Genomic DNA, 14,752 nt, shown 5'->3' with positions numbered 1-14,752 from the left:
GGCTCGGAACTACAACCCCCATGAGGCACCGCGCGGGGCGCAGCCAATGGGAGTCGGAAAGCGGCGCGGAGCCAATCAGGAAGCAGGGCGGGGCCTCGCGGGCAATTTAAAGGCGGCGCGGGAGCTGGAACCCGCCTGAAACGGAGGGGCCGGGGCCGGGGCCGGGGCCGGGGCCGGGGCCGGGGCCGGGGCCGGGGCCGGGGCCGGGGCCGGGGCCGGGGCCGGGGCCGGATTTAGATTTAGATTTAGATTTAGATTTAGATTTAGTGTTAGTGCACTAAGTGGGTACAGTGCGAGGGGTTTTGGGGCTCCAGAAGAGGCGCAGGCCGTGGCTGAAGAGGGCGGCAGGTCGTGAGGGGCTGAGCGGGCCCTGAGGGGACGGTGTCACTTCTACGGCCTGAATAGTTACAGGAGCGGCTTGGAGCCGGGGCGCCTCTCCCTGCCCTGGATCCCTTTCTCCCTGCCCTGGGATCCCCTTCCCCCGGAGGCTCCCTGAGCACCGGCAGCATTCCCGAGGGAGCGGCTCCTTCCCCGGGGTTTGTGCCCAGCCCAGCCCGGCCCGGCTGCACAGCGCGGGCAGCCCGGGAGCTCTGCCCTGGAAGTGCCTCGGGAAGGAATCACCGCGCACCAAACACAGCGCCCAGCACACGGTACAGCCCAGGATTGTAAACATTTCATACTGCATCCTATAAAATGGTTAAATGGTTAAAGGGCTCCAGGCTCACTCCAGCCTGCCTCAGAGCCTGCTCCCCTGAGCCCACAGCCCAGCCCCGTGCTCCATCCACTGCAGAACTGCAGCAAAATGCTGCACAACGGAGAGACTCATTAGAATTGGTGTGGAATCTGCTCAAGAAATTTTAACACTCTCCTTTTGTTTCCTCCCTGCTTCAAGGATGCCAGGTGAACTCATCCAGCAGCAGCAGTTGGGTGTTTGGAGAAGGAAGGTGGGTGGGGTCAGCAAGTGTTCAGGAACCTTTCTGGTCATCCATCCATCCATCCATCCATCCATCCATCCATCCATCCATCCATCCCATGGGTCAGCAATTGTTCAGGAACCTTTCTGGCCATCCATCCATCCATCCATCCATCCATCCATCCATCCATCCATCCATCCATCCCAGAGCCCCTCTGGCAGTCACATTCCTGCCCCTCTAGACTGGGACTGAAGCCCCTTCACAGCAGCAGCTCCAGAGATTCCTCACCAGGAATTCCTCCATTGTTTTTAACAGGACATTCCTGCTAATATAGTCAAAAGCAAAAGTTTCAAGGGATTTAACACTGCCCTGATATACATCATTATTGCAGGTACCAAGCAATAAAATTAAGGTCAACAGGGTTGCCATAGGCCAGAAAAGATTATCAATATAAAATCACAAAAAAAAGTTGATTGTTCCCTCCATATTGACATACTGGGTCAGTCACCTGGTGCTGCAGTTGGATGTTTGGAGAAGGAAGGTGACCTGAGGTGCATCTGGGTCAGAAACTGTTCAGGAAACTTCCCTGTCACCCATCCTGGAGCTGCTCTGGCAGCTGCACTCCCTCCCCAGACTGCCCCGGGGGCCCTGTTGGTTCCCCCACACCCCATCCCACATTTGCTCCTGGTTTCCTCTCCAGCTCAGCCCCAGGGCTCCCAGAGAGCAGTCCCAGGCTCTGGCTCCTTTAAGGAATTTTATTGTGCTGCAGCAGCTCAGTAACAGCTTGAGATGGGGCCTCTGGGGCTCATCCCAACAAAGAACCTCCATCCCCTCCTGGCAGTGGGGTGTTCCTGCTGAGCCATCCTCTCCTGCTGTGTCCCAGTGCCCTGCCTGGCACTGCAGGGCCCTTTGGGTCAGTGCCAGCTCCTGCCCACTTGCTGGGGGCTCTGGCATTTCCCTGCAGCTCCCAGGGCAGCTGCCCCACCAGCTTGGTGCCCTAAATGTGCTCCTCAGCACGAGGGACCCTCACTGCACACCCCAAACTGTGACAGAGCAGCATCCCCAGGCACCCCAATCCCCATCACAGAGACCCCAATCCCCATCCCCAGGCACCCCAATCGCCATCCCCAGGCACCCCAATCCCCAGGCACCCCAATCCCCTTCCCCAGATACCCCAGTCCCCAGGCACCCCAATCGCCATCCCCAGGCACACCAATCCCCAGAGACCCCAATCCCCATCCCCAGACACCCCAATCCCCAGACACCCCAATCCCCAGAGACCTCAATCCTTATCCCCAGAGACCCCAATCCCCATCCCCTGACACCCCAATCCCCATCCCCTGACACCCCAATTCCCATCCCCAGATACCCCAGTCCCCATCCCCTGACACCCCAATCCCCATCCCCAGGCACCCCAATCCCCAGAGACCCCAATCCCCATCCCCAGGCACCCCAATCCCCATCCTCTGACACCCAATCCCCATCCCCTGACACCCCAATCCCCAGAGACCCCAATCCCCATCCCCAGACACCCCAATCCACAGCTGCACCCTCTGCCTGGAGCTGCCTTCATCCCCTTCAAAAATCCATCCTCATCCCCGAGCTGGGGGGACACGGCTGTGAGAGGGGGGTCAGGGGCTGGCTGGGTGCAGTGGCTCCCTGTCCTGGGGGAGGCTGGTGACGAGGATGTCCCTGAGGGCTCTGGGTGTCACTGCAGTCCCCTCCTCACTGACACAGCGGCTCAAGGCCACCCTCAGCGCGTTCACAAAGGTGACACGAAGCTGCAGTGCTGGTGCCATCTAGGGGGACCTGGACAAGCTCGAGGAGTGGGACCAAGAGGACGCAGGGATGTTCGGTAAAGCCAAGGGAAGGGGCTGCACCAGCACAGAGTGGGAGAAGAGCTGAGAGTCCTGCAGAGAAGGACTGGGGGGTTCTGGTGGAGGAAACGCTGCACCCGAGCCAAACACCAAACACATCCCGGGCTGCAGCAGGAGAGGAGCGGCCAGAGGAGGGCGAGGCAGGGGGTGCCGAGATCACCGCTCAGGGTCCAGCCCAAACCCGCCAGTGACGCTGTCATTCCACGGCAATGAATCCTCGGGGGCTCCGTTGTTCCCGGCACGGCGCCATGGCCACCAGCGGCGCAAGTGACAACGTTCCAGGGCTGCCAGGCACCGGCGGATCCCGAGTGACAACGGCCGGGCTGTCCCCGCTCAGCCGCGCTCTGCTCTCGGCGTTCCCGGTGACCGGGGCTGTGCCTCGTCCCTTGCCCGGCCATGCCGACCCCAGGCGTGGGTGCTGGGTCAGTTCTGGGGGCCGGGACAGGGACAGGGGGGTCTGCAGGGCTGTGGGATGGGGCTCTGAGGAGTGACAGGGGCGGGGAAAGAGTAATGAATACTGGAATGCTCTTCCCAGGGAGGTGGTACAATCACCATCTCTGGGTGTGTTTAAAAAAGGACTGGACATGGTGCTATTGTCCAGGTGAGGTGTTAGGGCATGGGTTGGACTTGATGATCTTAGAGGTCTCTTCCAACCTCATTATTCTGGGATTCTGGGATTCTGTGTTTCTGGGATTCTGGGATTCTGTCGTGAGAGGGGCTGTGGGGGCCAAAAGAGGGGCGGGCTGAGTGGGCTGGAAGAGGGATGTTGGGCTGTGGGAGGAGACTGTGTCTCAAAGGGATTTAGGTTCTTTGGGGAGTCTCTGGGGGTCCAGGGGAGCAGTAGGAGCATGAAGGGGTTTGTAGGGTCGTTTGGGATCCAAGGAGACACGAAGAGTGGCCAGGGTTTGGGGAGAGGCTGTGGGAGCCTGAGGGGGTTCAGGCTCATGGGGAGCTCCAAAGGGGCACAGGATTGGCACAGGGAGGGGTGGGCACAGACCCTGGGGAGGGGGGAAGGCTCTGAGACCTCGCCCAGCCTGGGGATCTCTCTCCCCCACTGCACCCTGCAGCTGAAATTATCCCCCCAGACCACACGAGGACCCGGATCAGTGGATGGGGAGCCCCGAGCAGGCCGATGGCCCAGCCCCAGGTGCCTGTTGGGGGGCAGAGCCCCCGCCCCAGGAGGGCTCCGTGGCCGTGGTGCTGCGTGTGAGGCCCCCCAACCGCCGGGAGCGAGCTGCACCCTCCATCCTGCACGTCCTGAACCAGCACGCCGTGCTCTTCACCTCCGAGGAGCCCGGCGGCACCGGCACCGGCCCCGGCCGCCGCCGCAGGAACCTCGAGTTTGAGTTCGACCACGTTTTTGGCGAGAGGGCCACGCAGGAGGAGGTGTTCCAGCACACCACGCTCCCTCTGCTGGACACGCTCCTCGCTGGCTACAACTGCTCCGGTGAGTCCTTCACGCAGCCCTGATCCCTGCAGGAGCTCCTGCCCCATCCCCTCCCGGGCTGGGGGCGCTCAGGATTGGATTTGGAAGCCCCCGTGTGTCTTTGGGAATGGGGTGCCACAACCCCAAAATCACACAGCCTGAAGAGAGTTGGTTCCAGCAGTGCTCAGCACTCTGGGAATGGGGTGCAGAGGATGGATCTGGGCGTTGGGGGAGAGAGATCCCTCCCCAGGGTCTGTGCCCACCCCTCCCTGTGCCAGTCCTGTGCCCCTTTGGAGCTCCCCATGAGCCTGAACCCCCTCAGGCTCCCACAGCCTCTCCCAAAACCCTGGCCTCTCTTTGGGTCTCTTTGGACCCCAAACGACCCTACAAACCCCCTTCATGCTCCTACTGCTCCCCTGGACCCCAAGAGACTCCCCAAAGACCCTAAATCCCTTTGAGACACAGCCCCCTCCCACAGCCTGCCCTCCTCCCTGGGCAGGAGCTGGCCAGGCATTTTGAGAAAAAGGATTACTTGCTCTTGTGTGTCCTGGGTCAGGAAGGATGGGTAGAAATGTGGTGGATGCATGGAGAAAGAGCCCCTTGGCTTTGCCATCCCTTTCCAGGCTGGAATGGCTCCATAAAGCCGGGTCTGACAGGCCCTGGACAGCTCCCACAGCCCTGAGCTGCTGCTGCTGCAGCCCCAGAGCTGTTCCCACATCACAGCAGCATTCCCAGGAGGAGCCCAGCACTCCCGGGGCTCTCCCTGCACCAGGAGCTCACACCAGGGGATGCTGTTCCAGCTCCCGGTGGTTCCTGAGAGCCACTGAAGGGCTGCCCCTGTCCCCAGGCCCCAGCACTGAGTGCTGCTCTTGGGAGAGGGCTGAAAATCCAGATCAGTGCGTCCCACCCTGATGGGGAGGCTTCAGAGGAGGCGCTGGAAGATGGGGGTGAAAGAGAGGAAACAGAAATGCCTCGTGGGGAGAGGGTCAGAGGTGACCTGAGCATGGGAGCAGCACTCACCTGGAGATTCATTCTGTCCCTGCTGCACTGGAGAGGCTGAAACCAGGGAGAAAAACTGCCCTGAGGAGCAATGGGGAAAGTTATGAGTTTTACCTTGTGTCTTATCTCTGTGGGAAGCAGATAAGCTCTCCTCTCTTCTCCTTCTCCTTCTCCTTCTCCTTCTCCTTCTCCTTCTCCTTCTCCTTCTCCTTCTCCTTCTCCTTCTCCTTCTCCTTCTCCTTCTCCTTCTCCTTCTCCTTCTCCTTCTCCTTCTCCTTCTCCTTCTCCTTCTCCTTCTCCTTCTCCCTCTCCCTCTCCCTCTCCCTCTCCTCTCCTCTCCTCTCCTCTCCTCTCCTCTCCTCTCCTCTCCTCTCCTCTCCTCTCCTCTCCTCTCCTGCTGTTAGATCATTTCACCTCCCATCCCTTCTCCCTCCAGTGTTTGCCTACGGTGCTTCAGGGGTTGGGAAGACCCACACCATGATGGGCACCAAGAGCACTCCTGGCATTGTGCACCTGGCCACGGTGGAGCTCTACAAGAGGCTCGAGGCCATGAAGGACAGGAGCTGTGAGGTCCTTGTCTCCTACCAGCAGGTTTGCTGTGGCTCAGTGTGTCCCCTCCTCCCTAAGGGTCCCCAGGGAAGAGATTTGGGGTTGATCCAGAGCCACACTCAGGGTACCTGCAGTGTCCCCTGCTGTGCCTGGGGACAGCCAGGCTGGGAGCAGGATCATCCACCTGGAGGAGAGAGCTGCTGCTGTTCCTCCCTCTCAGCTGGAGCTGGGGCTTTTCTCTCCCTTGCTGTGCTCCACAGAGCAGTGAGGGCCTCCTGGCTGGAAGGGCAGGAGAGGAGCAGGGTTGGGGGAAGTGCCCAGCAAAGCTCTGGGAGCTGGCCCTGCCTTCTGAGCCCCATCAGCTGCTCTGGTGGAATGAGGTGCCAGAAGTGGGGTCAGGGGGAGCCCCTGGCTGTGCCAGACCCTGCAGGGGTACCCAGCTCCCTCCCAGAGAATGAAACCTCAGCCTGACCTCGATTTCCTGCTCCAGGTGTACAAGGAGCGTGTCTATGACCTGCTGAAGCCCCAGGGCCCTCTGAACATCTGGGAGCAGCCTGGGAAAGGAGTCGTGGCACAGGGCCTCTCCTTGCACCAGGTCTGGGCACAAGGGCTTGGACAGACTCATCTGCACCAGTGCTGGGAGCAGCTGGGAGCCCTGGGGACACGGCTGGGGAGGTCCCAGGTGCTCCTGGCTCCTGGCTGGCAGCAGAGGTGGCCCCGAGCTGCCAGGGCCCCGCAGAGCTGCCACTGCCTGGGGCTGCTCAGCCTTGGGCTGCCCTGCCCAGGTGCTGACCCAGCCCCTGCCCCTTCTCCCCCAGCCCACGACCCCAGAGCAGCTCCTGGACTTGTTGGCCAAAGGCAATAAAAACCGGGCCCAGCGTTCCACCAAGGCCAACGCCGCCTCCTCCCGCTCCCACGCCATCTTCCAGGTGAGGGCTGCTGCCTCTGCTGCAAATGGGGCTGGAAACAAACTGCACACCTGGGCAGCCCCAGGGCTGTCCCCCCCAGCCCTGAGCTGGGGATGTTGCTCCCCAGGGGCTCTGTTTTGTGCTCTCTGCTGCCTGGCTGCAAAGCTGCCCCTGGCCTGCAGTTCCAGCCAGGTCCTTGCCCAGTTCCAGGGCTGTCGCTCCAGCCTGAGCCTGCGGCCTCGCCCCTTGCTGCTGCCAGGGGAGCAGCCCAGGTGGCTGCATGCTTTTCCAGTCCCTCTGAGGACCTGCCCAGCCATACCCCTCTCTACCATCGAGTCTGGGAGGTGCTGATTGTTCCTATAGCTGTCCCTCCCTGCCACATCCCTTCCCTGGCTCTGCTCCTTGTGTCATCACCGGGTGTTTGGCTCATCCTTTCAACATGCCAAGTTCCTCTCCTCCCTCTGGATTTCCTGGCTCTTGCCCTGGAAAGAGCCTGTGTGGAGCCATCTCAGCCCCCTCTGTCCCCAGATCCAGGTGAAGCACTGGGACCTCACCGGTGGGGAGCCACGCGTGGCCAAGCTGAGCTTCATCGACCTGGCAGGCTCGGAGCGAGCCTGGGACACGCCGGGCCGGGGAGAGGGGATGTGGGAGGGCACCAGCATCAACCGCTCCCTGCTGGCCTTCAAAAGCGTCGTCCGTGCTCTGGCCGGAGCCAAGGTGAGTCTGGTTCCCCGGGCCGGCTCCGGGATGGTGTCCCCACGGCCCGGAGCTGAGCGCTGTCTCGGACAGGGCGGGCAGTGCCATGTGCCGTTCCGGGACAGCAAACTGACGCTGCTGCTGAAGGATTCGCTGGTGGGCAGCTTCCGCAGCACCGTGATCGCTGCCGTGAGCCCCGCGGCGCCCGCCGGCCCCGACACCTACAGCACGCTGCGCTTCGCCAGCCGCGCCCGGCACATCCTGCTGCCGGTGAGCACCGCGAGGGCCCCGCTGCTGCCTGCGGGCAGGAGGGGCCGTGGTGGGGTGCATTGGTGGGTGCTTTCCATACCCAGAGGGGATCTCCCAGCGCGGGGGTGCGCTGAGGGCAGGAGGTGCTGATGGAGGTTCAGCTGAGTGTGCCTGCTCTGCTGCTGAAGCTGTTCAGCCCACAGCCCGCGGCGCTTTTGCCGGGTCTCTGGGCACAGATCGTGTCCCCTGCGGCCACCCGGGTGTGGGAATCCATAAAATCAGAGGGGTTTGGGAAAGCTGCAAAAGGCAGGCCTCAGATACAGCAGAATTGTGAGTAGAGCTAAAGCAGCAGCCATGAGATAGGTCAGCAGAAAAATTATTTAAACTGTAGAAAAGCAACGGTAAATAGAATAATGGTCTGTGTATTAATGCTTGTCTGAATAGCTCTCTAAGCTACAGAAACTTTATCTAGCAAGATATTAGGAAGGTTAAAGCTTAATAATGGAGCTCTGTGCATTGAGGCTTACAAGTGGGTATTGTATTCTAAATAAGCAGGCATTGTTTTAACTAAAGGCACGTGCGCTTATGGTGATTGGATAGAACTACTGTCAATGTGCTTTTGCTTTGTGTGATTGGTCAAGAAGTTTATAAAGTGAGCTGTAACATTAAGTTTTTCGGCCTGCTGCCTGGAGTGTGAGCTGCTGGCATCTTCCCATTGTCATAATCATGTAATGAGACTGATGCTGGAAAATAAACCAGCTCGAGGCACTTTCCCAGCAGCCCCGTCCCGTTCGTGGTCTGTAAATAGCCCCTGCCGGTGTCACCAGGGGCCCTGGAGCCTGGAGGAGGCTGAGGAGCAGCCCTGGAGATGGGTCTGTGCTGCACCGTTGTGTTTTAACCCCTGCCTGATCCCAGTCCCTGCAGGACCCCGGGGTGTCTCCCTGCAGCTCCAGAACAGCCTCCCCGCCCGATCTGCAGTTCCAGACCAGGACACCAAGTCCCCTTCAGCAGGACCTGCAGGACCAGGAGCAGAAGTGAGTGTCCTTGTGTCCTCTCCATGTCCCACTCCCTTCTCTCAGCCTGGGCAGAGTGGGCTGTCCATGGTTGGGTGGATGTGGGACCAGGGCTGTGCTTGGAGATGCTGGCCTGTCCCCGAGTCCCTTGTCACCCACAGGTGCACACACACCTCACAGCTCAGGCTCTCCAGGAGGGGATTTGCAGCTTGGCAATGTCCCATGTTCCAAGTTTGACACTCTTACCCCAAATCTCTACTCACAGCCTCTGCCCTGATGAAATTACTGAGAAGACAAAGGATGTGGAGGAGCCCACAGGGCTGGAGGAGACAACAGGGCTGGAGGAGCCCAAAGATCTGGAGGAGTCCCCAGGGCTGGGGGAGCTCACAGGACTGGAGGAGCTCACAGGACTGGAGGAGCTCACAGGACTGGAGGAGACCACAAGGCTGGAGGAGCCCAAAGATCTGGAGTCCACAGGGTTGGAGGAATCCATAAGGCTGGAGGAGTCCCCAGGGCCGGAGGAGTCCCCAGGGCCGAAGGAGTCCCCAGGGCTGGAGGAGTCCCCAGGGCTGGAGGAAGCTGCACTCCCCTGTTGCCTCGAAGAGCCCAGCAAGGCTGCCCCAGCCCCAGGAAAGCAGCTGAGCTGTACAGGTGAGGATTTGGGATGGGGACAGTGAGGGTTGGCCCCTCTCCTGTCTCGGTGGGGGCTGGCTGGAGGAGCCCCCGGTGGGCAGGGGACGGGCGTGTCCCCAGTGTCACCAAGTGGCCTCGCTGTGCAGAGCGATCCGAGCTCGGCAGCTCCTCGGGAGGAGCCGGGAGCAGCCCGGGGCTCGGGGGGAGCTCAGCCCCGGTGTGCGAGGCAGCTCCCACGGGAGGGGCTGTCCCGGCCCCAGGAGCCCAAAGCAGCCGCTCTGAGCCGCGTTTCTCCCGTCTCCGTTCCTCGTCCCTGGTTCCCTTGCCCGAGCCAGCCGGGATGGAGCCTCAGCCGGCTCTGAGCAGGGCTGAGCTCTTCCTCCTCTTCCTCCTCACCCTCCGTGCCACGGCGCGGTCCTGGCAGGGAGCTGCGGTTCTGCAGAGCCCTGGGGAGTCCCTGGGAGCTCCCCTGGACCCTCCCGGACCCTCCGGAATTCTCCGGGACCTCCCAAACCCACTCGGGACCTCCCTGAACCTTCCAGGACCCCTCTGGACCCCCCTGGACCTTCCAGAACCCGGGGACAGCGCAGGCACTGCCCGGGGGCGCTGGCTGTGGGGCTGGCCCGGCGCCTATGCTGGCTCTTCGGGGCTGGATGTGCTTCGATGGGTATAGGGCTCCTGCGGGGCTGGGAGGGCGGCTCTGCACTGAGCTGGGGGCACACGGGGCTTGGGGGTGCTCCCGAGCTGCAGACACGGAGGTGATTCTCTTTCTTGTCTGCTCTTTTAGCCGAGGCTCCTGTCCCCATGCCAGACCCCCCTGTGCCCAGCACGGCCCCGCAATGCAGCCAGGAGCTCTCTCCGTGCTCCACTCCCAAGCCCATCTTTGTCTGGCCGGTGAAGAGGATGCTGGAGTCGAGCAGCGATTCCCAATCAGAAAACTCCTGCGGCTCCCGAACACGAAGGAAGCGCCAGCGGGGCTGTAGGAAGGCAGAGCAGAGCTCCCCCGTGTCCCCGGAGCCCCGCAGTGCCAGCCGCCAGCCCTCCCCTCCGCCGGGCACCCAGAGCCCGGGCACCGCGGCACCAGCACGGACCCCCAGCCCCCTGCCCGGGCCGGCCCCAGAGCTGCTTCCCCCGAGCGCTGAGCAGCAGCAGCAGCCAGAGCTCCGGGAAGCCCCCCCGAGCCCACCCCCCAGCTCCTCTCCCAGCGCCCAAACCCCCAAGGCCTCCAGCTCCTCCTCCAGCTCCCCGAGCATCCCCTCCTGTCCCGTGCCGCCCTCCTGGCCGTGGTTCCAGCAGCGTGCCGGCGTCTGTGCCCCCTCTGTTGGCTCAGTGCTGTATGTGTGTTTGCAGGTGATGAGTGGGTTTAGGAGATAGGTTATTGTGTTTTTAATAAATTGTTCTGTCCCAAATCCAAGGGCCAGCACGCAGCTGTTCTCTCCTGCCTCCTCCTCGTGTGGGGAGCCTGGAAAAGGTTCTGGCTCTGGGGTTGGGTTCTGTCCTCCTTCTCCATCATCCCAGGGCCTGTGGCTGCCTCTGCTGTCAGGGGCCTGGGCAGGGGGCCAGGGTTGGGGTCTGAGTGTCCCAGAGTGCAGGTGAGGGCTGTGGGGGCACATGGCCAAGGCCATCCATGACAACATCCCAGTCAGGTGAGCTGTCCCACTGTGTCACTGTCATTGCAGTGGGGTCATGGCCCTGCCACTGCACACTCACATTTCTAGTTCTTGTTTGTTCCCCATGCTGTGATTTTTTGTGTCCAGGCACTTTGGAGAGGGGATCAAGAAGCTGTGTGGGGTGTGAGAGGTTCCACCACAGCCACACACAGCACTGATGGGGTTTGCCCTGTGATTCTCATCTCGAGCCAAGGAACATCAGGCTGGCCTGGTCTCCTCCCCAGGAGGAAGCAATGGCACAAACATTCCACAAACATTGGAACCCACCCCCAAAGCCTTCCTTCTCATCAGACTGGCCACAGCCCATGGTTGAAGGTTTCTTTGACCTCATCATTAAAGCACAACCCAAAAATTCTCCGCCCCAAAAGCCAATACCTTCCCAATGGCACCAGCCATGAAGATGTTGATCTGCACTAGAGATCCCCTCTAAGTTCCCATCCAACTCAAACCATGATGAGATGTTGGGGATTCCACTGGCCCCAGCACAGCTCCGTTGTTGCCAGGCACGTGGGTGACAACGCTCCAGAGCTGCTTTCAGAGAGGGTGACAAAGGCTGGGCTGTTCCAGGGCAGGATGTTCCCAGCAGATCCCTGCTTGGGCTGTGAGAGTTCTGCTGGGCCAGAGAGCACCCAGGGTGATGGAGATGAGGCTGCTGGGAGCCACCATTCTCCTCTCCCTGCTGGATGTTCTCCAGGCCTTTGCCATTGAGAAGAAAGGGGATGTGTTCAAGAAGACGGCGTGTCCCGCCTTCCTGGTGTTCGAGAATGTCGCCTACCTGGCCGACATGACCTTCGAGCTGCCCTGCAAGTGCAAGCCCGAGGAGGCCTCCTCTGTGGTCTGGTACTTCCAGAAGAACCTGCACAGCCACGAAACCACGGTGCTGACGGACTTCAACGGCACCATAATCGTGGATTCCAAGCAGGTGCGTGCGGGCAGCGACCTCCTGAAGCGCTTCAGCATCCGCCTGTTCAGCCTGATCGTGTTCCGAGCCCAGGTGAGGGACTCTGGCCATTACCTGTGCGGCACCAAGGAAGGGCTCTTCTTCTACGGCTACGACGTGGACGTGCAGCCCACCAGGAAGATCACCGTGGCTTTCCTGGATAAAGACCAGCACGTCCAAGAGGACCACAAAGAGAAGGAATTCACCCTGTTCACCACCTTCTGGGACTGGACGCGCTGCGACCGCTGCGGGGTGCGGGGCGAGCAGCGGCGGATTGGGCTCTGTTACGTTCAGAGTGCCCAGCTGAAGCCCCGCTACCGCACGGCGCTGCCCAACGTCAGCTCCTGCGGCTCCAGGGCCGTGCCCAAACCCTTCGGCCGCCTCATCCGCCTCCGCAGCCCCGAGGTGGCCGTCAGGAGCTGCCTGGCCCCTTGCCCGCAGAAGGAAGCCCCCGAGGAGGGCGTGCAGTCCATCTCCAACGTCGTTTACAAGCTGGGCGAGAAGCCAGAGCTGCCCCGTGTCCCCATGCAGTACCACAACCAGCCCCCCAAAACTGACCTGGTGATCTCGTGCCCGGGGGCGCGGCCGGAGCACGCCGTGGCCTGGGACAAGGGCTCCGTCCGGCTCTACCGCTCCCACTACCTGGTGGGGGTGAGGAAGGACATGAGGCTCTTCATCGACCACGGGAACCACCTGCACCTGCAGCGGCTGCGCAGGAGGGACAAAGCCACCTACTTCTGCTGGCGGGAGGGCGAGCTGGTGGCCGGCTTCCAGCTCACTGTCACCTTCGAGCCCCGGCGCCAGCGCAGCCCCAGCGACCCCGAGTCCATCTTCGTCATGAGGGCTGTGGGCATCAGCTTTGCCGTCATTGTTGGCATCTTCTTCCTCGTCCACCTGTCCCACTGCAGATCTGAGGTGTTCAGGAAAGTGGCCAGGTTGTAGCAGCTCCACACTGGGACACCTTGGCTCACCCTCGTGCAGGAAATGTCCAATGTGAGGACCATTTTAGTTTCAACATTTGGTTTTGACTTTTTGAAGGGAAAGTGTTTTGGGTTTCTTTTTTAATAATCTGGCAATTTTTTTCAGAACTGTCTTGGTTTTTGAGGTGTTTTTAACAGCACAGAATTGGGAGTCAATATTTGTGCCTACCAGAATTATCTTACACATTCCCCAAAGGTGGTGGCATCTCTGCAGGGTTTCAGCAGGGAGCAGGATGTGACCTCCAGGCTCATCTCCTTTGTTTGAGGATGTGACTTGAGGATTTCAGCATTCCCAAGGGAAATCCTGCTGTCTGGGAGGGCACTGTGGGTGCCAGCGATGCTCTGGCACTTCAACCTTGTCGATGATGGTGAGCCAAACACCTGGTGATGACATGAGAAGCAAAATCAGGGAGGGACAAAGCTATGGAAAACAATCTGCATCTCCCACACTCAGGGATGGAGCAGGGTGCAGCTGGTTGGGTCCTTGAAGGGCAACAAAGCCCCAGCATGAGCTGGGAGGGGCTCACACACAGAGGCAGCTCCAGGCCTGGAGATTTTGCTACCAAACTCAGCCCCCAGACAGAACCTGACAATGTCCCCATGGTGGCAGTGTCACCAGGGTGGCTGGCACCAGCCAGGGCTGTGGGTGCAGGCCAGGGGGAGCACAGCCACCAAGACTCACCTGGCAGCACTGCCCCGTGCCTTCCGCTCTGAATCCCTAAAAATCTCCCAGTAGAACCCAAAGTGCTTCTCCCATTGCCCTGTAATCCCCTCACCCCCCAGGATTAACCCCTGCAGTGCCAGAGGTGCTGGAAGCTGAGGGCTGCTCCTGTACCCTCTGCAGCCGTGGTTTGCTTGTTGGGAGGCAGAGCTGGCAGCAGGAAGGGCAGAATTCCAGCACAGCTCAGGGATTTGTGCAGGCAGGAATCCAGGAGCCACCAAGGAGCCCAGCTGGGAGCTGGCTGGAAAAGCATGAAGCCACCTGGGCTGCTCCCCTGGCAGCAGCACAGGCTGAAGTGACAGCCAGAGGCTCCGTCTGTGACAGCCCTGGAACTGGGCAAGGACCTGTCTGGAACTGAAATCCAGGGGCAGCTTTGCAGCCAGGCAGCAGAGAGCACATGAACAGAGCCCTTGGGGAGCAACATCCCTGTCACTCTTGTGCCAAGATTGGGGCAGGAACAGGTGAGAGGCAGGATGGTAGAAAAGGCAAAGAAGGTTTTATTCAGAAGAACTGTGTGGTTTTTATAGAGTGGTACAATAGATTCTGTCTGTAGGAGAGTCGGGGGGTGAGATGGTGGGGATGGATGGAGATGAGAGATCTCTGCAGCCAGGTTGTGGAACTTGGGGTTTATTGCAAAGGGCCTGGGGGCAGGGCCCTGCTGGGAGCTGCCAGCCACAGCTCAGAGCAGGCCTGAGAGAAGAGAGGGGGAGAGAGGGTGAGAGGGTGAGAGAGTAAAAGTGTAAAACAGCGAGGTTCCCGTTACAACACCTTAAATCTTCTGTGTTGAATATTCTGATTCTCACTCACCAATCCAGTACAAGATACAAATCCTAGAGCATTTCCATACAGCCTATAAGAATCATTACATTACCATACTGTGTTACATTTTAAACCCTAAAAACTCCTCTTTGGGCCCCTTCTGCCAAGCTGGCAGGGTCTGCTCTGACCCTTGGGCCTGTCTGCAAGCAGAGGGTGTTGTTCCATCAAAAGGGGATCACCTTCAGCTGGCCACACCATTGTTTTCCAGTTGTTCAGTAACTGAGGGATCTCAAAGCTTGCTTTCATTTCAATCTCACTTATAGTTTCCATATTCTCAAAATCTTTTGCCAGACAATCATATTTATAAGGCTTTCCTGTTTCATCTTCCCCAACACTATTGTATTGGCTAACTAACAGA

General features: G+C 60.1%; 2 protein-coding genes across 4 annotated transcripts; both read left to right on the top strand.

Annotated features, from left to right (window-relative positions):
- Nucleotides 1-260: 260 nt before the first annotated feature.
- Nucleotides 261-10,661, top strand: KIF18B (kinesin family member 18B). Of its 3 annotated transcripts, XM_077190885.1 has the most exons (12): nt 261-650; nt 893-944; nt 2,652-3,213; nt 3,877-4,238; nt 5,653-5,807; nt 6,256-6,360; nt 6,584-6,694; nt 7,202-7,390; nt 7,463-7,639; nt 8,534-8,652; nt 8,897-9,282; nt 10,052-10,661. In XM_077190885.1, exons 3-12 carry the CDS (start codon nt 3,188-3,190, stop codon nt 10,636-10,638), a joined length of 2,217 nt encoding a protein of 738 aa, XP_077047000.1. In that variant the 5' UTR covers nt 261-650; nt 893-944; nt 2,652-3,187; the 3' UTR covers nt 10,639-10,661. The 3 variants fall into 3 exon arrangements, with proteins under 3 accessions (XP_077047000.1, XP_077046999.1, XP_077047001.1); XM_077190884.1 differs by having other exon boundaries at nt 261-944; XM_077190886.1 differs by having other exon boundaries at nt 261-3,213; nt 8,543-8,652.
- An 850-nt stretch (nt 10,662-11,511) lies between these two features.
- FAM187A (family with sequence similarity 187 member A) lies at nt 11,512-12,816 on the top strand. The gene has a single exon (XM_054649387.2). The coding sequence runs from the start codon at nt 11,572-11,574 to the stop codon at nt 12,814-12,816; it is 1,245 nt and encodes a 414-aa protein (XP_054505362.2). The 5' UTR covers nt 11,512-11,571.
- The last annotated feature ends 1,936 nt before the right edge of the window (nt 12,817-14,752 follow it).

This window comes from Agelaius phoeniceus, chromosome 26, assembly GCF_051311805.1.
Source record: "Agelaius phoeniceus isolate bAgePho1 chromosome 26, bAgePho1.hap1, whole genome shotgun sequence".
In the NCBI taxonomy this organism is placed as follows: Eukaryota; Metazoa; Chordata; class Aves; order Passeriformes; family Icteridae; genus Agelaius; species Agelaius phoeniceus.
The sequence above is the reverse complement of the archived record's forward strand: the minus strand, read 5'-3'. Positions and strand labels throughout refer to the sequence as shown.

What these genes read in the sequence shown, in the direction of transcription:
- KIF18B (XM_077190885.1), top strand. Translation starts at nt 3,188, where the DNA reads ATGCCGACCCCAGGCGTGGGTGCTGG. An exon ending in CGCTGGCTACAACTGCTCCG is followed by an intron (nt 4,239 to 5,652) that starts GTGAGTCCTTCA and finishes TTCTCCCTCCAG; the next exon opens with TGTTTGCCTACGGTGCTTCA. An exon ending in GTGCTCTGGCCGGAGCCAAG is followed by an intron (nt 7,391 to 7,462) that starts GTGAGTCTGGTT and finishes TGTCTCGGACAG; the next exon opens with GGCGGGCAGTGCCATGTGCC.
- FAM187A (XM_054649387.2), top strand. Translation starts at nt 11,572, where the DNA reads ATGGAGATGAGGCTGCTGGGAGCCACCATTCTCCTCTCCCTGCTGGAT.